General features: G+C 40.8%; 1 protein-coding gene across 1 annotated transcript; it reads left to right on the plus strand.

The window, feature by feature from the left end:
- Positions 1-337: 337 nt before the first annotated feature.
- Positions 338-23,477, plus strand: LOC116666301 (casein kinase I-like). Its single transcript, XM_032488282.1, has 3 exons — positions 338-519; positions 5,011-5,016; positions 21,479-23,477. Exon 3 carries the CDS (start codon positions 21,648-21,650, stop codon positions 22,512-22,514), a length of 867 nt encoding a protein of 288 aa, XP_032344173.1. The 5' UTR covers positions 338-519; positions 5,011-5,016; positions 21,479-21,647; the 3' UTR covers positions 22,515-23,477.
- The last annotated feature ends 954 nt before the right edge of the window (positions 23,478-24,431 follow it).

Genomic DNA, 24,431 nt, shown 5'->3' on the forward strand with positions numbered 1-24,431 from the left:
AGAGCATAAATTTCTCAGAACGTGATCTCCAGGCGGGCAGGGCCGCCTGTGGGACTTGTAGCCTGTCCCTCCCCTGCCTGCCTCTGGTGCCCCCTCCTACCTGCAAGTACCGAGGAAGGAAGGATTATGTACCCGCTCTGAGCCTCATAAATGACTGTCTGGGATGGTCAGATTCAGCTCATTATGTCTGAGACATGCTGGTTAGCATGTTACTTTTGAATTTTAAGAATTACATGAGACACGTATGTGCGATTTAGAAAGAGTAGAAAATAGGTAAGTGAAAAAGAAGAACATCATTCACCCTGGCACTAATTAGGGAGAACAAGATAGAGAACTCTTTGTACAAAAATGGAATCACATTGTACAAAATGTGTCCTGTTTTTTCCCTTCGTGACAAACTATGAATTTTTTTTTTTGGGTGGTGTGATGTTGGAGGTGCCCTATTAATGTAATGCCCACCTCTTATGCTCTACTCTACTCAAGATTAATCAGCTACAGGTCCTTTAAATAAAACTGGTAGTTTCTTCCCTGCTCTGAATGAATCACTACCATTTATCATGCTTCCGAGATCCAGCAAACAGTGTCAGTTCTGCCTGTGATATGGTAAAGAAGTGGGTTCACCTAAAGACAGATGATAACTTCAAAATCAGCTGACAGTACATAAAAGAGTGGCCTCAAGGAGAAGCTGGGCCTCAGCAGTGAGAGAGTGAGGCAGCCTAGAGCACATGCAGCCACTAGCCTCCCTGCCTCCACACACTCGTTCAGGTGCGGAGAGACACCAGGAGTGGGAAAGAAGCAGCTCCCCAGGACAGAGACACTCATTCAAAGAGATTATTTGGGTTTTTATAAATTTGTGGCAGTGGTCCTAATACCAGGCTCAGGTTCAGAACCACCCTGGTGTACATCTGTGGTATCAGAGCCGGGTGCCCGGGAGAGAGCTGGACCTTGCTGGGTCCTACAGAGCTGCAGATGGAGGTGTTCTCAGGGACTTCAGATCCTGGATTTTGTTTCCTCCTTTCAGTTCCAGTGAGGATGTGGCATCATTGATGGGACTTTGGTTCAATAAACAGAGAAGCTGATTTTTTCAAGTGTACATTTCAGTGGGTTTTGGTGTGTTCACAAGGTTGTGCAACCATCCCCACGATCTAATTTCAGAGTATTTTCCTCACCCCAGAAAGAAGTAGTCAACAGCATTCACTGTCCTTCCCCCTCTCCCCCAACCTGACTACCACTAATCTCCTTTCTGTCTCTATACATTTGCCTATTCTGGACATTTCATATAAATGGAATCACACATTATGTGGCCTTCTGTGTCTGGTTTCTTTCACTTTGCAGGATATTTTCAAGACACATCCATGTTGTAGCATGTATCAGAACTTTATCCCTTTTAATGGCTGAATAATATTCCATTTTATGGATATACCACATTTGTTTTTCAATTCATTAGTTGACAGTTGAGTAGTTTCCACTTTTTGGCTTTGCTGAATCATGCTGCTATGCACCATTGTGTGCACATTTTTATGTGAACATATATTTTTAGTTCTCTTAGGGGAATCTGATGTTTGAATATTTCCTTACACAAAAGTGCAAGGATTTGGGAACTCTTTGTTTTCAGTTTTTCTGTAAACCTAAGACTTTTATAAATAAAGTCTTCTAACTAATGTTAAAAATACATGGATTATTAGTTTTTAGGATGAATGGTAATTATGCCTGTATGTGAAAGGCAGTGGCATACTAAGAATTTAGCTGTTTTCTGCCCCATCCCAGTTTTCCTGAGGTATAGTTGACAAAAATGTATTTGGTTGACCCTTGAACAACATAGGTTTGAACTGAAAACAGGTCTGGTTATACATGGATTTTTTTCAATATACATTGTCCTGCTGCTGTACCCACAGTTTCACATCTGTGAATGTGGAGGGCCTGCAGTGGGTCTCGAGCTTACACAGATTTTGGTACCACTGGTGCTTCCTGAAACCAGTTACCCCGGGGATACTGAGGGACGACTTCTATAGTGTGCAAAGTGATGATTTGCTACACGTATACATTGTGAAATGATCATGTCGATCAAGTTAATTAACACATCCATCACCTCACAGTTATCCCCTGTTTGGGGTGAGAATGCCTAAAATCTGGTCTCTTAGCAAATTTCAAGTACACAATATTAACTATAGTCACCACGTGATACATTAAATCCTCAGTCCTTATTCGTCTTATAAATGTAAGTTTATAACTTTATCCACATCTCCCCATTCCTTCCACCCTCCGGACCTTGGCAATCACCATTCTACTTTTTGTTTTTATGGGTTCTACTATTTTTCTTTCCAGATTCCATCTATAAGTGGTACTATACAGTATTCGGTTTTTGTTTGCCTGAAGTTTCACTTAGCATAATGCCCTCCAATTTCAACTATGTTGGCTGTTGTGAGTAATGCTGCAATGAACACGGGAGTACAGATACACTGATTTTGTTTCCTTTGGCTCTTCCCCAGCAGCAGGATTTCTGGACCATATGGTGGTTCTATTTTTAGTTTCTCGAGGAACCTCATACTGTTTTCTACTGCGGCTGCACTAGTTTACTTTCCTACCAACAGTGTCCGAGGGTTCTCTTTTCTGCCTATCCTCGATAACATTGGTTATCTCTTGTCTTCTTGATAATAAAAATTTGGCTGTTTTCTCAATGCTGATCAGAGGGACCACCAGTCCCATGGAGAAGCCAGGCCTGAGGAAAAAGCCAGGCCAGGAATGACTGCATTTGCCCAGCTCTGTGTGGCTGCCTGGAACCCGTTAAGTTCATACTGTTGCCTAAATAAAACGGAGCACACGGTAAGCGCAGGAGAAGGCGTGCTCTCCTCCACATGTGGTCACCTGGAATGCTGCAGGTAATAGTCTTTCCTTTAGAATATTAAAAATTATAAAATAATTCAAGTTGGTTTGAGGAAGTTATGAAACAGAGAGGAACATAAAGAGGAAATTAATTCATTTCCCCAGAAATTAGATAGCATTGTTAATATTTCTTTTTACAAAACATGAATTCACTTTTTTGATGAGAATAGTTTGTGTTCTGCTTTTTCCTCTAATCAATGAACTGTGAATGTATTTCAGAGGCATCTGGTTAGAATTATCTACTAATGTGGTACCGTTTTTCCTTTATGTTCTGCTGTAAACAAACTTAATCATCTTAAGACTTTTTTTCCTGGAAGGAAAAATCGGGGAAGCAATTCAGTTTCTGGTCCAAAGCAGGCACTCCTGTTCACTTTATCCTAGGGTCAGACAGCACTGGCCTTACAGGAGGCAGACCGCACTGGGTCTCATATAAAGGGACATGCTGACATTTAAAAATAATAGTGGATCTGTCTGGAAACAGTAGGGGAAATGCAAGAGGAAATGGGAAACCAGGAAGAGAGAGTTTGGTTTTGTTATAGGAGGAAAAGAGATAGAAACAGGAAGTCTGGGGTTGCACTGTGGTGGTAGAGGTTACTTGACCTGGAAATTTTGAAAGCCAAGGAAAGGGAAGTCGAGAGAAGCTTTGAGCACGGAATTTCCAGACCTCACTGTCCTGACACCCAGGCACCCATGGTGGTACCAGGAACCAGCAACTTGAGGTTAATGAACATTTGCTGGTGATGATCTGTTCAACAAATTATTTGTGATTATTATCATAACCAGATACGGTGTGCTCTGTTTCAGAGGTAATAGTTCACCATCAAAACTGTAAAACCATCCGTACTCCACATTCATTTGAGAATAATTAGAAAATGGAGATAATAAAAATGAAATAAATCTATTCATTATGTCTCTTCACTTAAAAAGGAGTGTAAGTATCTCTTTTTATAAAAACGGCATGATAAATTCGTACTATTGGTGTCCTGGCTTTTCCCATATTAGTAATCTATAAATATATTTGCAGTAGTGTAGTTTTGGGGATGTGCACTCGGATTCGGCGAGGCCTCGTCTTGCTCTCAATTCTAATGTCAGCTAATGAGATGAAGACATTTTCTGGCTAGAGGAAGCAGGCACATGTCCCCTTCATATCTCCTCTGGTAGGTCACTGCCATTCAATGTGCCTTCAGAATCCAGGAAAGTGCATTGGTTCCACATAATTAGAGAAAGAATGGGACCACCTAAAGGGGCAGGCAGAAGCTAGAGGGGAGAAGAAAAAAAAAAAAAAAAACCCAGCTGTAACTGCAGGGAACTAAAGACGAAATGTCAGAAAGAATTGAATACTTGAAACCGGGGATGGTGGGGAGAAGATCTTGCTACGTTAGAAATAAAAAGGGAGCAGAGGCTTTCTGTTTGGTCATAAGGGTTACTTTACTTTTACTGGGAATTTTAAAAAATGAGGAAAAGCAAGATACTTTATAGGAGCACATGGCAGAGTCATTGCTTCGTTCCTTGTCCCGGTCCTCACGACACCTGGTGTAGATGGTGCTGGGCATTCCTGTGGCAGGGTGTACTTTCCAAGCACTGTGAACATAGCCATATGTTTAATAAAGGTGTTTAGAAATAACTTGTGTTTGGCAATGATGGGTTGATAGTCCAATTCACTTTCGAAGCTATGATTTCACTTTTTAGACTTTCAAGATGGTGGAAGGAATATGGATTTATTTAAGAAAAAAATAGAAAACGCAGATGGGCAAAAAGGTAATAATTTTTCATTATTTTACCAAAGGGGGACCATAGTGCTCATTTCAAAAATTTTTCCAAAAGAATAAGCTGCAGCACACTTTTGGTGGCATTGCTTTTGAGGCACCCAATTACTTTGGCGGTGTATCTTTAACCACTACGAATTAGTTCAAGGCTATTTTTTTTTTTTCCCCTGTATTGGATGGGCAGCCATATTTTCACCTCCAGTCCTCTGTCAATCACTATCATCCACTTACTCTGGGGTCAGCCGAGTGCGGGGCAGGCAAGGACAGCTCTGTCTTCGAGGGAAGGCTGAAGTCTTAAAATCCAGCTGGGTCCCCTTGAAAGTGCTGAACAACACAAAGGGAATGGAACGCAGGAAGAAAGAGGAAGGTCAGGAAACATGCTGGGTGAAGGGGAATCCTGAGCTTTCACTGTGGGTAGTGATTACTCAGAGCCTAAAACCCTTAAAAGGGGACACAAGAGCAGGTTTTATGGATGGATGCGTGGCAGAGTCGTTGGCCTCCGGCCCCGTTTTATCTAGGACCGTATTGTGCACGTACTCTGAGGTTAATGCAACACTTATACTGACTAGGATAATGGCAGGTTTAAAGATATGATATATGTTTGTAAATGACCACCGTGAACTTGAGGGAGCTGCTGGAATCTGTTGCAGTGTTACTGAGGGAAATGGCTTTCTGAACCATGTCCTAGGACCAAACTAACGATCAGCGTCGCATCAAGTGTGACAGTGGTACAGCAAGAATTTTATTCTTTTTGTTTCTCCCCAGCTCTTTTAGGGTTTTCTCTGGCCAGCAAATGTCGCAGGCCAGCTGCATACCCTGTAGGGAACCCAGGGGTGAGGGAAAAGCCAGGCCAAGGTCAGCCGCATCTATTTCTACTCAAAGCAGCTACTTTGCTTCCATGATTTCTGAAATCTTGGCTGGTAAATTGGGAAAATACAGCAGGGGGTTTGTGTGTACGTGGTCTCTTCCTGCCAATGTGTAACCCACCTGCAGTTACCTTTTTACCTTTTTAATGCTTAAAATACCACAAGTTTATTTAAGGAAAAGCAACAAAACAAAGCAGGAAACCCTGATTAGCAAAAAGAAAAAAAAAAAAAACTGGGGGTGACCCAAATCGAAGATGGTAATATAAATACGTAAATATATGTTCACAAATGGAATTAGCTTGTATATACTGTTTACATCCTGCGCTTTCTTTTAGGATGGATGGAGAATATCTCATCCCTGCCATCAGATTTGAATCGCATTAAAAACTGAGGGCTGTTTCTTCTTTATGCTGTTCTCTAACCAATATTCCCCACTGTAAAATTTTATTTTCCTGTTGAGACAGTTGTAATTCCCTTTCCTGTCCCGCAGAAGGCGGTAACATCCCCTGTCCTCATGATCCAACAAAACAGTGTTGGAAGAAGAACAGGGTCTTCTAGAACTGAGTTCCTATGGGAACTGCATGGGAGAGGTAGCAAAATAATAGAAAAGAAACAGCAGTTAAAGGAGTCAGTTCTTTCTGCAGGAGGAAAGCGGGGCAGAGAGGAGAGACTGGACTTTTCCTGGGGCAGTGAAATTTCTGCCAATTTCAGGCGCAAAAGCTGCAGAGAATCAACACCTTACAGAGGAGTGAATGGCTTTCCTGTCTCTCTAGGAGAACATTGGGTCATTACCCGCCACTGTTAACGAACACTATGGATAATGTATTCAAAGATGTCATTCTTGGCATAATCCCACGACTGAGAGATGTTTTACTTTCAAACTCCTAAAGTTATACAATACATATTCATTTAAGAATAGATAAATATAATGAAGGAACTCATTATTCTCTATCCTGTCCGTAAAAATTCCATTTTTCAGCCTGTTTTCTCCCAATCTACGTTTCTTTTTCAGTTGCACGGTGACACGTTTTTCTCTTTGACCTGCCACGTGATAATTGAGAGAAGGTGCATAAACTCCAGCTGCCACGATACCTTCAACTGCCCCACTTCCTTAACTTACCAAGTCTGGAGTGTTTAGTTCCGTCTTCAAGTCTGTGAGATACCCCCCCGGACCCTTTCAATAAAACCTTTCTTCTGTTTAAGCTAGGGAGTCACTTTTTGGTGTGTGATACCAAGAACATCTTAAGCAACATACACAAGAATTATGGGAAGAACCAAACCATAGTAATTCTAGAATAGGGGCTCCGGAGGATTCTCCCGCTGGCAGAACGCCCGCTGTGAGACAACAGTTACTGGATAAGATGCCAAGGAAGAGGTGAGACATCGGCCAGTACAGCAAGAGAGAAGAACAAGAGTTAATTGTTTTCTCAAAAACATTTTCAAACGTTTCTACGTTTTGCAGCTATCTACATTAAGCATGAACAGAGTAGGAGGCTCTGTCTCCTTTAAGATAAAGTGCAGATGTTTTATTAAAATTTTAAATTAGTTTACAATTGCCCCTTCAGAAGGAAGATCTTGTAAACATATCAGCTCTTCTTAGATGATTTGTCATATTTCTTAATTTTTTTCTCACTGTGTTAAAGAAACAAGGAGACCATTTTTGAGTTAAACTAATATTTATATTCAGAAGAAATTAGATACATTGAATCTCTAGGGTGAGTCCATTTTCTCCTAAGACCAAAAAAAAAAAAAAAAAAAAATCCAGGGGGAAAGAGACTATATGCAGATATTTTTTACATTGAGCGTACGAGCTGGGAAACTAAATTTGTCCCTCAAATTATACTGCATGATACTGCCCTCAAATTCAGGTCTTGTATGACAGCCTGTGATTGGTCTGTGTCCTGCTCTATCAAGTTTCAGGCTTGCTCCTGTCTTTACTGCCGATCAATGTTCAGCATTTACTAGGGCACTGATGGAGCTCGATCCGTGATCTCAGATCCTCAAACTCCTTAGCCTTTATATTGTATATTTTAAGAAACAGGTATTCGTCTTTCCTCGTTGGTATAGAGAATGGCACATTCATAGTAAGGAGTCACTGAGAAGCTAAAATAGACTTCTGACTGTCAGTCTGCTTTTCAGAAGCATTTACAATTATCGGGCACAATTCCACTGGCAGTACAGAGAGTTACGTTAGTTTTGGAATAGCTCTTGAATAGACAGTTACGTGTTGCTGGAGCTGGCATTTACTTCCGCTTTTCCTCTAAGACGTAGTATGGACAGTAATGAGAGTAATGAATCTAATGACTTCCTTCGAACACATTAACTTTTTTTTATTGACCTGTAGTCAGTTTACAATGTGTCCATTTCTAGTGTACAGCATAATGTTTCAGTCGTACATATACATACATATATTCATTTTCATAGTAGGTTACTACAAGATATTGAATATAGTTGAACATATTAACTTTGAAACGGAGGGAAGAAAGATAAATGGTCCCTGGAGACTCTTTGACACCCCACAATAAGGAAAAGGAACAGGAGGTTTTAGAAAAGGAAATCTGGAAAGGAGAAATACTATGGATGGAGAACAGGTGATTTATTTAGTTTTTCCAGGCAGGGGTCCTCAGATAAACATGAGAAAAAGGACAAGGAATTTTAATTCCCATGAGCAAATATTATTTGTAGCTTATTTAAAGCTACATTAGAAATTGACTACACTTATAAACATTATTTGGCATGGTTTTGTGACTTTTCTTCTACTTTATGATTTATGTTGCATTTGAAAAATTCTGACTTTGTCTCAACTGAAGTAGAGGAAAAAGATGGCTTTTCATTCCTTCAGTGAATGAATTTCTTTCTCTTTTTTTTTTTTTTTCAGAGAGAGGAGACATATACCTCGTTTAATTGCTAGGAACGTTATTAGATGAAATCAGTATTTCTTAGAAGTCCTAGGTACCTATTTCCAGATGGACAGAGAGACACATATACACACTTAATTCCATGGGGTTCTGTGTTTAATTATTTAGAATAAGGTTCAGACTGGGAGATGGTCTGGTTCGTGGTAAATTCTACTGGGCTGTACTCTAAGAAATTGATAATTGTTTTTGACCCATAAAAAGCAATTTCTTTTTTGGGGAGGGGGGGCAGTAATCAGGTTTACTTATTATTATTATTATTTTTTATTTAATGGAGGTACTGGAAATCGAACCCATGACCTCCTTCTTGCTAAGCATGTTCTCTACCACTGAGTTATACCCTCCCCACCAAAGGCAATTTCATATGGCTCAATCTAATACATCACCATATTCTAAATTAATAGCTATCTGTTCAAAGTTACTAATTGGATAACACTTCCAAAACTAAAATTAGACTAAAATTATTGTTTGCAAGTATAAGAGAATACAAAAAGTATATTAAAACAGATGTCTATTACAGAACAGCCCTTTTTTATTTATTAGAGGCTTTAAACAAACAAAAAAATAATTCTGCACACTGACAGTGACTTGGCAGCATGGAAAGACTTCAGGCTGGAGAGGCACGTTTGTTCTTGATGAATCCTTCAAGCTTTATGATTTTTAAACTGAGTAAGTCAGATCTGCCAGCAGATCCAAGAGCCTCATTCAGGAATCAAAGTCAAGGGCTCAGAGATCAAGTGCAAGAACAGATTTTGAGGCAAGAAGCAAAATGAAAACTGAGTAAAAATGCATTTGCCCTCAGAACAGGATGGAGATGCCCAGAACATCTTTTTGCCAAGTGCCAGTGTCCAGTTGGCTGGTGTTCCATTGAACACATAATTACTCTTAGAGCAGATTGATGGCCCAGCATGAGGTTGATCCTGTGGATTACCTCTGGGAAGAGAGAGCATGGTCTTTTCTAAATTTGTGTTCACATTCTTGCTTGCCTCCTCAGCTTTTATGAGAAGGTCAGCCCCATCCCCAGTATGGCTCATCATCAGAAGACTTTGCTCTATACCTAACTGGGATCAAACAGTAACCCTCCCTCAAGTGCTGGTCAAGTAGCATAACCTTAAACCCATAGCTGCCAGGTGGCTATACTCTGAGGAAGGGTCTGCTATTCGCCCCTTTATGTAGAAACTTAACATTTTCCCGTGGATGATCATTCCACCAGGAAACAGGTTCCTGGACTGTACTGCTGCTTTCCTGTAGAACGCTTTTACTGAATTGCGCCTTCCTGAGGGTGCTGGAGTAAAGGTTGACATAATTGGATCAGATGTGTTCTTTCTGAATAAAAGCTAGTAACTGGTTAGCTTGATTGGTTCAGGATTTTGGCCTTGATCTTTTTTGCCATGTGTGGGAAGGCGTACTGAACCGAGCTACTTCTGACCCAAGAACACTGAGTTGGCATCATTTCAAATTCTGATGAGCCCTTGGGCTTTCTCCGAGTACTTGTACTTTTCTCTGGGTGTGGGGCCCAGATATTTTTCTGGTCCACAGATCTGCTGAACTCCCTCTCTTGAGCAATCTCTCATCCCTGGGCAAAAAAAAAAAAAAAAAAAAAAAAGCCGCTAAGAAAAGTTATCAAAACTTGGAAATAAAGCAAAAGGATGACTGTATATCATTTCAATATCATTCTGGAGTGTTCTCTAACAGATTTACCAAAAGACGATCTAATTCTTTAGAGAAAAAAAAAACCTTTGATTTACTCTTTACTGCTGATGATGGCTTGAACTCTGTGTAGTTAGATGACTGTTAAGTTACAAATGATTTTTACCAGTAGTAACTAATTGCATTCTTTAGTAGAAAAAATAAACCCAGAGATTACGGTTTTATTGTCTCATAGATATAAACTAGCTTTTAAAAATCTAATTTATCACATTTGTTTCATCACCGCTTTCCTGGCTGACTGTATAAACCCCTGTTCTGCAAATGCCCTTTGAACCAGTTTTACCATTCTGCCGGCTCCATCACTAATGAGTTAAACAAATCTTTGACACATGGTCGCCATATATTTGAATTTAGTTGTATTTTGAATATTTTGAGAATTATACTTTGAGGGAAAAGCCTTTCTTATATGCTGTGTTCTGTGAAGGTCCATCTTACACTGTTTCAGGGTTTCTTTTGTCTCCTTTCTAAAGACCTCTCTGTTCTTGCATTCCTCTGAGTTAGATTCTTGCTTCTGACGATTGTTACGAAAGACAGAAGAGTGTCTTGAGTGGAGAATTAGTTTTAGAGTCGGACAGATTGCAGCTGAATTGTAGCTTCCTGACACACAAGCTTTGCAACCTTGAAAGGAGCACTTCACTTCTCTGGTCATATTTTCCACTAAGATAGAATGAATCAACATGGGTTGCAATAAATAAAATTTTCAGTTTATTCATTTTTAAAATGAGGAAGTCAAACTGATTAATCTCCAAGTTCCTCTTCAGTTCCAAAATCTTCTAGTTCCAACATTTTAGAGCTTCTTATTCCCATTTAACTTTTAAGAATCAGCAGTTTAAATGTGCCAAGTTCGTATCTCCCGGTTCAATACTCAGTTATAGATCGACAACAGTAGGTTGAGCAGGGAAAACTCAAGTGTCCCCCACAAAGCAGGCTCATAAATTCCCAGGATGCCAGGTCACCAGACAACCTCCAGGTCACTTTCAGTTCCACTCATAAAAGTACCGGTTGCTTCCTTATCGTTTGAAGCTAAGTGTCTAACAATTTGAGGATTTGACATCTAACTTTAAAATAAAGATAGCTTATGGGTGAAAAAATTGTTACAATTTGTGCCAAAGTCCACTGGAAAAAAAAATACCAGGTGAAGTTAGTTTATTTCTGGGGCTATGATACCATCTTCAAGGACAGACGTTGGCAGATGGTGCTGTTTGAGAGAATTACACAAAAATGAGATTCTCTAACACGAAATTATATCTCTCTATTCCTTTGGACTCTTAAAACCAATTTTAATATATCCTTATATAAAAACCTAAAAATAGGGGATATTTCACCGTGTGTGAGCTTAAAATTCTGTCTCTATTTTAATTTTTTACATTGACACCAAAATATATTTTAATAAAACTTTTTTTTACAGGTAGTAGCATGGTGTTACCTGGTTAATGTTTCTGATTTCAGTTAACCTGCTTTCATTTTCTTGAGTAATTTTTATATCATTTTGGGAATCGGAATAATAATTATAATAATGACATAAGTGTTTCCAAAAACAATTGCCGTAAGAGCTGATAATTTCCGGCATGTGAAGCGTATATGAATAATATAAGCATTTTCACGTTATCTAGTTTCGACTGAAGTTTGAATCCTATGCAACAGAATCATGAAAGGATATTTGAAGCAAATCCCAGGTGCCATTCACAATTAAGGGCAGAGGATTGCACAGGGCATGTATCCCAGAGGCAGGGATGACTGGGGGCCCACTTTAAGATCTGCTTACTACAATTCACAAACAAAAAAAGACTCACAAAGCTTTACCTATGATTTAATTACATAGATGTAATATTTTTCAAGGAAATCATTCTGTGTGTGACATTTAAGAGTACGTTCTCTGGTATTTCAACCTAACTGAACACGCAACCCGGCAACTATGGTAACTGAGGCTCATTTAATTATTTGTTTAGCTGTAAATATCTTAGAAAATGGTGCATTTTTTTAGTCCAAAATTCTAGCTGGAGACTTAAAAAAAAATAGCTCCTTTTTCCACTAATGGCAATAGTTTTAATAGCTACATTAAGTCTCATATATTAGAATCAACTCATATATACCCAGTTTGTGCTATTGAAATACCACTCTCAGATTTGTTCTGCCACATACGTCTTCCTTCCCAGAGATAAATGAAAAAAATCTATTTTATTGTTTTTACTTTTAAAAGCTATCTTGGGGATTTTATATGTCATGCAGTCCTCACGTCTATGGTTCAGTTGGCTCAGTTATGGCGGTATGTGAATTGACTGCTGTGTACAAGCTGCTGTTTCATACCACTGTTATCAAGAAAATGATTTCCAGGGAGAGAAGTCTAGGGTTTTCTTACAGTAGCATAATCCCCAAGCTTGATCCCTCTTATTTAATCGCATGACACACCTGAGTGTTTTAGGGTTAGTAGGGTGTGCTGTGGGGACTTGGTAACTTGGGAGCTGGGCGCTGTGTAGGTCAAAAGGACAGATCACCTATGGGGAATCATGATTTAACGTTATGAAATGAAAACATCACCGTAGAGACAGAACTGTGGAATCAGGAAAGCGCAGAAAGTCACAGCTGGAATTTTAAGGTCTTCTAGCTCAACCCTGGGTGTTTTATTCAAAGTTTTATGTGAACAATTTAATGTCCCATAGCTCACTGCAGAAGAGCCACTGAAATGTGTTTGATGTAATAGTGAGGAAGTCATCAGTTAATCTCCAAACAAGAGAAGTGTGTGCATTTTATTTTCCCCCTTTGAGCAATGGTAAGATTTCAGCCACTTCACAATCAGATGTTGCTTCGTTGCTAGACAACTTCCACTGGGTCAACGCTACAGCATGTAACTTCGAAATAAGAGCTTCATGTGTTGCATTTCATCCGAAAGCATATAATCACACCAGATTTAAAACGATGATTATAAACCATTTATTTCAACTATCTCTCAATTTCCAAACATTTTCTGAAAAATTTTTTATGTCAGTTCAGTGTGGTACAGAAATGTAAAAAAAAAAAAAAAAAAAAAAAAAGCTAGTAAGTTTCCCATGTTACACCTCCTACCCCACAGTATGTAGCGCCTTCTCACTCCTTTCCAAGAGTTCCTTCCAAAGTAGGGGGAAGACAGGCTCCCGTTCCAGATTCTGTCATTTGGAAGGGACTGAAAGGAAGCAACCCAGAAGAGGACAAGGCTTTGTGTTTTTAAAAATTAGTTTTTACTGATTTTTAAAAATCACAACATTTCTATAATACATTAACAAAATGCGGTCTTTTCAACTTTATACAGTTTATGATAAAACCTTTGTCTTTCCTCCCTCTCCTCTCCACTAACACTGCCAGTAGTTTGACATGTAACTTCCTACTCATTTTATGTGCACATACCTTCAAAAAATTAGGTCATTTTTAGACTGTTTTGCATGTTTCCCACAAATTTAACAATATACATTATTGGTAGATAGAGAGCTCACTAATTATTTGAAATAATGACATGGTGTTTCATGATATGGATGTGCAATCATTTTTTAAATTAAAAATATTTAATTGATTTATAGTTGATTTACACATTTTATTAATTTTGGGTGTACAGAATAGTGATTCACAATTTTTATAGGTTATACTCCATGTAAGGTTACAGTGAAATATTATCTATTTTTCTTGTGGTATCCATCACAACCTTGTAGTTTATTTATTTTATACCTAGTAGTTTGTACCTGTTAATCCCCTTCCCCTGTCTTGCCCCTCTTCCCACCACCCTTCCCACCGGCAACCACTAGTTTGTTCTCTGTATCTAGGAGTCTGTTTCTGTTTTGTTATATTCGTTGATTTTATTTTTTTAGATTCCACATTGTAAATGCTGGTATGAACATTGGGGTGCACGTATCTTTTCTAATTAGTGTTTTGTTTTTGCCAGTTATATACCAGGAATGGAATTGCTGGATCATATGGTAGTTCTATTTTTAATTTCTTGAGTAAACTCCATACTGTTTTCTATAGGCTGCACCAATTTACATTTCCACCAACAATGTACTAAGGTTTCCTTTTTTCCACATCCTCACCGCCACTTGTGATTGCTTGGCTTTTTGGTGATGGCCATTCTGACCAGTGTGAAGTGATATCTTGTTGTGGTTTTCGTATGCATTTTCCTGAGGATTAGTGATATAGAGCATATTTTCATGTGCCTGTTGGCCATCTGTATGTTTTCTTTGGAAAGCTGCCTATTTAATCTTCTGCTCATTTATTAATTGGGTTGTAGTTTTTGATATTGAGTTGTAGTTTTTGATATTGAGTTGTATGAGCTCTTTATATATTTTGGACATTAATCCTTCATCAGACATGTCATTTGCAAATATCCTTTCCCGTTCTGTAGGATGCCTTCTCATTTTGTTGACCATTTCTTTCACTGTGCAAAAGCTTTTAAGTTTGATTAGGTCCTATTTGTGTATTTCTGTTTTTGTTTCCCTTGCCTTAGGAGACATTTCCAAGAAAATACTGCTAAGATGAATGGCAAGAGTGTTCTGCCTTTGTTTACTAAGAGTTTTATGGTTTTAGGTCTTACATTTAAGTCATTAATCCATTTTGAGTTTATTTTTGTACATGGTGTGAAAAAATGTTCTAATTACATTTTTTTTTTCACATGAAGCTGCTCAGTTTTCCCAACACCACTTATTGAAGACACTGTCTTCTTATTGTATATTCTGGCCTCCTTTGTCATAGATTAATTGAGCATATGTGCATGGACATATTTCTGGAGTGTCTATTTTGTTCCATTGGTCTATGTTTTTGGTTTTTTCTTCCAATACCATAACGTTTTTATTACTGTACAAGGGTGCCTTTACTATATATTTACCTTCAAAAGTGAGAATTTTCCTTCCCTATATTTTCTTATTTTTTTGATATAGCCTTTTCTTTTTCACTTAAAGAAGATCCTTTAACATTTTTTTGTAATGTCAGTTTAGTGGTGAGAAACTTTTAGTTTTTGCCTGTTGGGGAAACTCTTCATCTCTTCTGTTTTGAATGATACACTGTCTGGGTAGAGGTGGTAGGTTGCAAGTTTTTTCCCTTCATGATACTTGAAACGTATCATGCCATCTCTTCTGGCCTACAGTGTTTCTGCTGAAAAATCAGCCAATAACCTTATGGGAGTTTCCTTGTATGTGATTTCTGGTTTTTCCTCTTGCTGCCTTTAAATTTCTCTCTTTATTTTAAGATTTGATATTTAATTATATTATGTATTGATATGAATCTCTTTGGCTCCATCTTGTCTGGGACTGTTCAATTCCTGGACCTGGATATCTGTTTCCTTCCTCAGGTTAAGGCAGTTTTCAGCCATAATTTCATCAAATAGATTTCCTGCCCTTTTCTTTTTCTCTTCTCTTCCTGGAGCCCCAGTAATGCAAATGCCAGTATGCTCGATGTTGTCCCAGATTTCCCTTCAACTATGCTCACTGAATTTTTTTTTTTCTTTTTGCTGTCTGTGGATGACTTCCACTAGTCTATCTTCCAGATAACTTATATATTCTTCTGTGTCACCTAATCTGCTGTTACTTCCTTCTAGTGTATTTTTCTGTTATTGTAGTCTTCAGCTTTAACTGGTTCTTGTTAAAAAGTATTTTCTAGTTCTTTGCTGAAGTTCTGACTGTGTTCCTCTATTCTTTTCCCAAGTTCAGTTAGCATTTTTATTACTGTGACTTTGAACTCTTTATCATGCAAATTATTTATCTCTTTTTCAATAGTTTTTTTTTTATCTTGTTCTTTTATTTGAAACATATTTCTCTGTCTTCTTCTTTTTTTTTTTTTTTTTTTTTTTGGACTTTGTCTGTGCTATGAAATCAGTTGAAACAGTTACCTGTCATGGTCTTGAAGGAGTATCCCCGTATGGGTGTGTCCCTATATAGTCTGTGTGTCCCCAGTGGCTCTGGTGGGAGAGCTGGATCTGAACTGAGCATGGACTGCATCTTCTCCTGGGGTGTGCTGGTGGCCACTGCCTTGGTGGGAGGTAGGACTGGGATCCAAGGGGCTAGAGCCACAGCTTGGTGTGAACCAGGGCTTCTCCTAGGCTAAATGGCAGTTGCTACCTTATGAGAGGTGAGGGGAAGGGACTGAGAGGCAGGAGCAGGCGCCCTGAGGGAGCTGGGCTCCTTCCAGGCATGGTGGTCGTCTTCACCTCGATTGGCAGTGCTCCAGTGGGACTGGAGCAGCACTTCTGAGCTGCCCTGGATCTCAGCTTTGGCTATAGGTAGGCCAGGCCCTGAGCTGGCTCAGCTATTTCCCTGGTGCTTGAGTGCTCGCAGTGGCAATGTGGTTTCCACACTGGCTGGAGGCAGGGCCAGGTCCAAGGTGGCCCTGCTCTTCCCTTGGTGTGTGCACACATGTTGGCGGCGGTGGCCTCCCCCTTAGTGGGAGCAGTACTGGAGCAGGAGGTGGTAGAGGAGGAGCCTAACGCCGGCTGATGCAGGCTGGGGTGTGCACTGGGTGGTCCCGGCCAGCCAGTCAGAGCTCCAGGCTGCTTTCAATCAGCCGCCCCTGCACTGGGGACTGGGAGCAAGTCAGTCTGGGCTCATGCTCTTCAAGACTAGTCTTGGTTTCCTATAGCCCTCTGATGAGCCCCTCTGGTTTTCAAACTTGCTAAAGGGGCCTGTCTTCCTGGTGTTGGACTCACAATAGGGGACTCATAACCCCTGCTCCTTAGGGAGGATCCCTGGTTCCCCCCTCTCCTCTTCTAGGTCACCCACTTGGGGTGCAGGTCCTGATTAGATTGCTTCCCTCCATTCATACCAGACTCTGTGTGGTTCTTTCTTTACAGCCTTAGTGTTAGAAGAGCAATTTTGCTGGTCTTCAGGTAGTTCTCAGCCAGAGTTTCTCGACATGTTGTTGCAGTTTTAATGTGTTCTTCAGAGGAAGTGTGGTCAGTGTCCTCCTGTTATGTCATCTTGACCCCTCCTCTGGATGCACAATAATTTAACTCCTTTTCCAATTCATTGATGGGTATTCAGGATGTCTCAGTTTTTCTCTCCTCTATTAAATGTGATTTAATGTAACCTTCTAATTTAACGTAATCTGCTTTACAACAAATAATCCAAGAAATTTAGTGGACAACTTCACATGACTCTGGTAGGAAAGAAAATTAATTTGTCAAAAAAAAAAACATTAGTAGTTTCCACGTTCTGAGAAAGCACATTGCCAAGTAAATGGGAATCAAAGAAGTATAATGTAGAGGTTTACCCTTAAGGAGCTTGTAATGTAATAAAGTGCTTTAATGAGTGATGTGTCCAAGGTCTTGAACCTAATTATTCGAATCTCATGTTTTGATTTAGAATTGCTATACAGTGCTGTCTTTCTGAACAAATTATTTAAGTGGGTAAAAATTCATCATCATAGATTAGTTATCCACTGTTATCTATCATAGTATCACAGATTCAGCAGCTTAAACAGCACATTTATTAGTCACAATCTGTGAGTCAGAAATCTGCACGTGGCTTACCTGTCACCTCGGCTTTGAGGTCTCTCACGAGGCCACAGCCAAGACCGCAACCAGAGGTCTCATCTGCCTCCAGTGAGGAAGGATCTGGTGCCAAGCTCATGTGTCTGTCGGCGGGACCCAGTTGCTTGTGAACTGTCATGCTGAGGAACTCATCTCTTTTTCAGATGTTGGCTGGAGGTCCCCCTCCGGTCCTTGCCATGCGCGCTTCCCCATATGGTGGCTGATGAAGGGGAGTGAAATTGTCCCTCCAGAAATGTCACTTGGGCATAAGGGTTCCTTCGCACTGAAGGAAACTGAGAAGAATCAGATACAAGGAAAGCTCACTGCCCTCCCCCTGTTTGCCTAAAAGCGGGGCATCCATTTGAAAAGTTTTCTCCCCTCCCTTTTCTACCAGGAGGGACAGAAGTTAATCGCTAGAGACAACACAGCCCCTTATCAGCCTAGAGACTGTGCTGAAGGAAGAATCTACATGACGAACTGCGCTTACCAGCCCTTATCTTCCACTACGTCCTCCATATATTTACCTTCCCACAATTTGCCAATCCTAGAAACTCAAATTCCTTTTCCTTTGTTTTGACACTTCTCCGATAATTCATTATTCTTTTGCTAAGATGCTATAAAAGCCCCAGTTCCAACCACCACTGAGCACTCCCATGTGTATGCATGATGCATGCACGTGTTAGTAAACTTCTGTTTGTCTTTCTGTCGTTAATCTGTCTTCTCTCAGTCTAATTTACAGAGCCTCAGCTGGAAAACCTAGGAGGGTAGAGGGAAAAAGTCTCTTCCCTTCTCTGCACTTATTTCATCAAAGCTGGCACGAGAGAATCACAAAGAATGTCTGCCAGCAAGTCAGAAATTACAATCCTGTGTAACAAAATCACAAAATGATATTCCATTATCTTTGCTGCATTCTGTTGGTGAGAAGCAAGTCACAGGTCCTGCTTTCACTCAGTAGGAAGGGATTACACAGGGGTATGAATACCAAAAGGTGGGGGTCATGGGGTGGGGGGACGTTTTAGAATCTGCTTACCACAATGCACAAACAAAAAATGTCACAAGGTAAAGCTAAATTAAATTCTAGAGGTACCGATAACAGGCATAATAGTTGTTCAGAAACCAGAGAAAGCACTGTAGCAAAACAGATGAAAAACAATTTGCGTGACTTAAGCCCAAATTGCTTTAGCACTCTGGACTTATTTTCATATTTGTAGAAATAGATAATCAGACTAGAGGACGGATAAGGTCCTAAACCTCTATGGTTGCAAAATTACTTTACTGAGCCTTGGCTTTCTTATTTGTAACACTTTATTTATTATTATTATCTCCCAGGGTGAGTTAAAAAAGCCAAGAATCTGCAGATAGAAGGAGCCCATGAGCTTTGAGTTGCCTGCGTTCATAAAAGCCATTAAAATATTCACAGTACGAAGAACAATAATTTATTTGTGATGAGTAGAATACTGAAGATCCTGTTTCAGGAAGTGCCTCCTCCTCTTTGTAAAACACAAATACAGATCTCTGGGCAGTGGAAAGCCCCTTCCGTGCAGGCTGTTGGCATAAGCCTATGAATGCTGTTTAAGAGTTCTGTGCCATCTGACAATGGAGGGGAAAATTAATTATTTTCCATCTGTTTCACCCACAAAGAAGAACTACTTTCTGGATACAGGTACCCAGGCACTTCTAAACTAAGGGTATACAGAATGGGTCCTAGTGAAATTTAAAAGGTTACATATTAGTAGAATCATAATCAAGAGATTCACTAGAAACCAGTAAAAAGCTACAATATTTGAATTAGAAAGTTGGCAGAGACAAAAAAGCCTGCTTTGCACTGGCAAGTCCTGGAGAGTGAGGAACATTGGATTCTATCAAAATAACAGAAAAAACTGCTCACACAATATCTGAATAAGCAAGTGGAACAAAGTCTGCCTAAAAAGGGAGAGAAAACAAGTTGAAATTATCCTACCAGGGCATTTCAACACATTCTTTTTGGATGAATTCTTAAACTTGGAGCTGGTGCAAAAGAGTGTACAAAAATAATTTCTAAGAAACAACTTTCACTTCCAAATCATCATTCTTTTACAAATTGCCTGTTTTTCTACAGGTCACTCTCCAGAAAGTCATGCTGACCTTCCCATCATGTCAATCAAAGTAATTCCATCTTGAATTTTAGATTGGATTGCATTCTCCCTGTTACGTTTCCTTAATCACACCTGTGGATAATAAATCTGCAATCTCTTTCTGTGTATGAGTTTCTGAACTTCCATTCCCTTTTTTTCCCTTGAGTTCAGCCATCTTGATTTATTGAAAGTTATTTGAAATGGCATTTTGAACTTTTGCTGTTGAAGAATGATTCTGCCTGAGTCTTCTTGGGGCATCGGAAGAAGCCTGCTCTCCTTGTGAGCCTGAACAAGTGGCAAAGAGAGCAGAAGGGAGCTCCTGCGCCTGCCTGGACTGCCTCCCACACAGGGCGGCATGTCCCTTCCTTAAGTCAGCAGCTGGCACAGCATGGTGAGCCTTGTGCTGTCTTCATGTCTCCAAATCTAAGTCATCTCTGTTGGGTGGGGAGCTGTAAGGAAGCCATAACCCCATGAGAAGATGCACAAATGTGAACAGTCCAAACTAGCGCTGATATAGGGGAAAGTGGGGTGTGAGAGGACGGCCAGGCCCCAGGCAAGCCCCTGGGATGTGCCCCATCAAGGGACAATCCTTGGCTTTGTGCAGGAAAGAATTCAAGAGTGAGCCGTAGTTGAGTAAAGGCAGATTTACTGAGGAGATACACACTCCACAGAGAGAGTGCGGGCTGTCTCAGAAGTCGAGAGCGACCATGAGGTGTGAGGGTCATTAAGTTTTATGGTCTCGGTAACTGCATATGGTAACAAATGAAAGGATTATTCCAACTACTTTGGGGAAGGGGCTAGGATTCCCAGGAACTGGGCCATCACCTACTATTTGACCTTTTATGCTCAGCCTTGAAATTGTCCTGGCACCTGTGGGAGGGCCGTTTAGCAGCTATTGTTTTACAATGAGCGTATAATGAAGCTCAAGGTCTCCTGGGAGTTGAATCTTCCGCCATCTTGGTGTTAATTGCTGTGTCATTGTTTTAATGTTTGTGCCCTGCGCTCTTCCCTCCTGTCTCAGCACCTCTCCAAGAGCAGGTGGCTTGTAGCCTGCTTGGGTCCACGCAGGTTTATTAGAGTCAGATTTTGGCATTTCATGGGTATTCTCTCAAAGGACAAGCATTTGGTTTTGGAAAGGTCAGTGAAGATGGTTAAGGTCTTGATTTAAAATGAGAAAAACACCAGAATTTTAGACTTAGAACAGAGCTTTGGAGTTCAGTGACTATGCATGTGCAGCACCAATCACTTGATAATATGCAGATTCTGATACAGTGGTTCCGAGTGAGGCCTGAGGTTGGAGGTTTGGCCTTTCTTGCGGGATCCAGGCTGCCCACACTGGGTGTAAGAAGGGTCTGGTTTAGAACAAGATGGCGGCGGCGGCGGCGGCGGAGTGACAGGGGCCCCTCCGGGCGGGAGCCGGTGGCAGTGGTGGCAGCGGTATCGCCGCCCTGAACTCACCGCGGTAACCGCCAGAACCCCCTCAACAATCTGCCGCCTGGCCAAGAGAAACCTGACAGCGGCGGTGATCAGGTTGCCTTTGGCCGATCCTGGTCCCTGTAAGTGCCGAGAAGAGCCAATGTTTTCCATTTCCGCCGCCCTCAGCAGCCCTGCTCGGTGGCCGAGCTCCAGCGGCCTCCGGCCTCCGCTTAGAGGTGCCGGGGCTCAGCCCCAGCCTCCATCCTCGTCTCTCAGGATGGCGAGCAGCAGCGGCTCCAAGGCCGAGTTCATTACCGGAGGGAAATAGATCGGGTCTGGCTCCTTCGGGGACATTCACCTGGCGATCAACATCACCAACGGCGAGGAAGCGGCAGGGAAGCTAGAGTCTCAGAAGGCCAGGCATCCCCAGTTGCTGTGCGAGAGCAAACTCTGTAAGGTTCTTCAAGGTGGGGTCGGCATCCCCCACATACGGTGGTATGGTCAGGAAAGACTACAATGTGCCAGTCATGGATCTTCTTGGACCCAGCCTCGAAGACCTCTTCAATTTCTGTTCAAGAAGGTTCACAATGAAAACTGTACTTATGTTAGCCGACCAGATGATCAGTAGAATTGAATACGTGCGTACAAAGAATTTTATACACACAGACATTAAACCAGATAACTTCCTAATGGATATCGGGAGTCACTGTAATAAGTTATTCCTTATTGATTTTGGTTTGGCCAAAAAGTACAGAGACAACAGGACTAGGCAACACATACCTTACAGAGAAGATAAAAATCTCTCTGGCACTGCGCGATATGCCAACATCAGTGCACATCTTGGTATTGAACAGAGTCGCCGAGATGACATGGAGTCACTAGGAGATGTTTTGATGTATTTTAATAGAACCAGCCTCCCATGGCAAGGACTAAAGGCTGCGACAAAGAAGCAAAAGTTAAAGAAAATTAGCGAAAAGAAGATGTCCACACCTGCTGAAGTTTTATGTAAGGGGTTTCCTGCAGGATTTGCCACGTACTTACACTATGGTCGTGGGCTGCGCTTTGAGGAAGCCCCGGATTACATGTACCCGAGGCAGCTATTCTGCGTTCTTTTCAGGACCCTGAACCACCAACGTGACTACACATTTGACTGGACAACGTTAAAGCAGAGAGAGCACAGCAGGCAGCCTCTTCAAGTGGGCAGGGTCAGCAGGCCCAAACGCCCACAGGTTTCTAAGCATGAATCGAGGAACAGAAGGAGCAGAGCAGATGAGCGGAGCAGCATTTGTTTCTCCCCAAATCTAGACATTTTAGTTCATATGTACGGTGGCCAGTGGTTGTGGACAACCATTTACTTGGTGTAAAGAACTTAATTTCAGTATAAGCTGGCTCTGGGCGGCATTGGTGACGCTGTGTCCCGAGTTGCAGCCGCTGTAATTGGGAGTATTAACTGAGAGGGTGAAACATGCTGTCCAGTCTTCTATTGCATTTTTTCAAGTGGAAAAGTAAACTAAATGGTTGACCCACAAGTTGGTGGAGAAATTGTGCATATGCCAATTTTTTTGTTAAAACCTTTTGTTTTGAACTGTACTGCTTTTGAGATCTCCTTTCAGAAGAACGGCATGAACAGTCTTCAGCCGCAGTCATGATGGTTGTAAATGCTCACAATTGTGTGTTCTTAGGGTTTATTCATCCTGGGGTTTGCAAGTTGTTCGCTTAAAACATTCTGAAAATGGTTGGCTTCTTGTTTGCAAGCCAGCTGATATGGTAGCAACCAAAGATTCCAGTGTTTGAGCATTTGAAAGACTCCGCCTGCTTACCTGGGCTAGAAATAACAGCAACTAAAGTGAACACTTATGAAAAATTTAGTGACTACGAGGTTATCCTTAGGACTCTGCATTAACTCTATAATGTTCTTGGCATTAAAAAAAAAAAGCGTATTTGTCACAGAAATTTAGTTAATCTCTTACAACTGAACATGTATGTATGTTGCGTAGATAAATGTAATCACTGTAAACATCTATATGATCTGGGATTTTGTTTTTATATTGAAATTTGAGCTTTTTTGTTTACAAGTTCATTAAAAACTAAAAACTGAAAAAAAAAAAAAAAAAAAGAAGGGTCTGGTTTAACCTCTCATTTTATAGGTGGCTAAGGAAGATTTCTGAGTCTGGTTGACAGCAACAGAGCCAGGACTGTAAGCCAGATTTACTGATTCTCAGTTAAACATACTTTACCCAATATTTTATAAGACCCTCTATTCCCATATAACATCCCCAATATTAGCATCATTAAATTTTAATATATGTAGATTTTAAAGCTATCCAATTTACTACTTAATGCTAGAGGGTGTGAATTTTAATCTTTGGAGAATTTTATTTCAATAATATCTCTTTTTCTTGGAAGATAGAACTGAGGTTTTGTATTTTCCTTAACCAAAATGTTCTTGATTACTTTGGAATCCCTTAGTTAATATGAAGGATAGGAAAAAAATTAAAGAAAATAAACCATAGGCCACAACTGTTTCCTCAAAGGGGGAAGGGAAAAAGACCCCAGTTCTTGTCTTACCCAAAAGATAAGAATTCAGAGGGGAGATGGAAATGTTGTGTAGTGGAAGATTTTAAAGATTTTATTCACAAACGGGAAGTGCACCTCCAGGAACGGGAAGTGGGCTGATCCAAGGGCAGATAGCAGTGGTCTTTGCCCCCTTCTCTTATACCCTCACTTAGAGGTGCTCTCTTGATACACTGATGGCTCTTGGCCCTGGAGAGCTTAGTCATGTTCGTGCCCTTTTGCACACGTCCTTACCCACGATGCACACAGAAAAACCCATGGTGGGGCCTAAACCACAGTGCTAATTGGATTATGTCTGGTTACATATTTGCTGCTCCTGTGCACTTGGGGCCTTCGGGCTCTAACTGGTTTCTTGCTGGCACTCATTTAGGGGAGGTGAAGCCCCTTTATGCTGACGGTGGGCACAATGCCGCCTTCTGGACCATCTTCCCTCTCCTCCCCCTTATCTGCCCGGTGCCCCCACTTATCTAAATACCTAACACAACCGTATAACATCTTCGGTAAACCACAAAGCTGAAAAAAATCCCACATTTTATATTTAGGCCTCCGTCGTCTACATGAACTTTAGTACGCAGGGAGAAGAGAGGACAGTGAAATGGGGGCAATGAGAAAGAGAGGACCGGAAAGACGCAGGCAAGGTTGTGAACGAGATCACTCCTCTGTTCATCTCAGGAGCAAATGAACACACAGACGCAAAAAGCTTTGCA

The sequence above is a fragment of the Camelus ferus genome, chromosome 10, assembly GCF_009834535.1.
Source record: "Camelus ferus isolate YT-003-E chromosome 10, BCGSAC_Cfer_1.0, whole genome shotgun sequence".
Lineage (NCBI taxonomy): Eukaryota > Metazoa > Chordata > Mammalia > Artiodactyla > Camelidae > Camelus > Camelus ferus.

Excerpts from the sequence above, each read along its gene's own strand:
- LOC116666301 (XM_032488282.1), top strand. The coding sequence starts at position 21,648 with ATGGTCAGGAAAGACTACAATGTGCCAGTCATGGATCTTCTTGGACCC.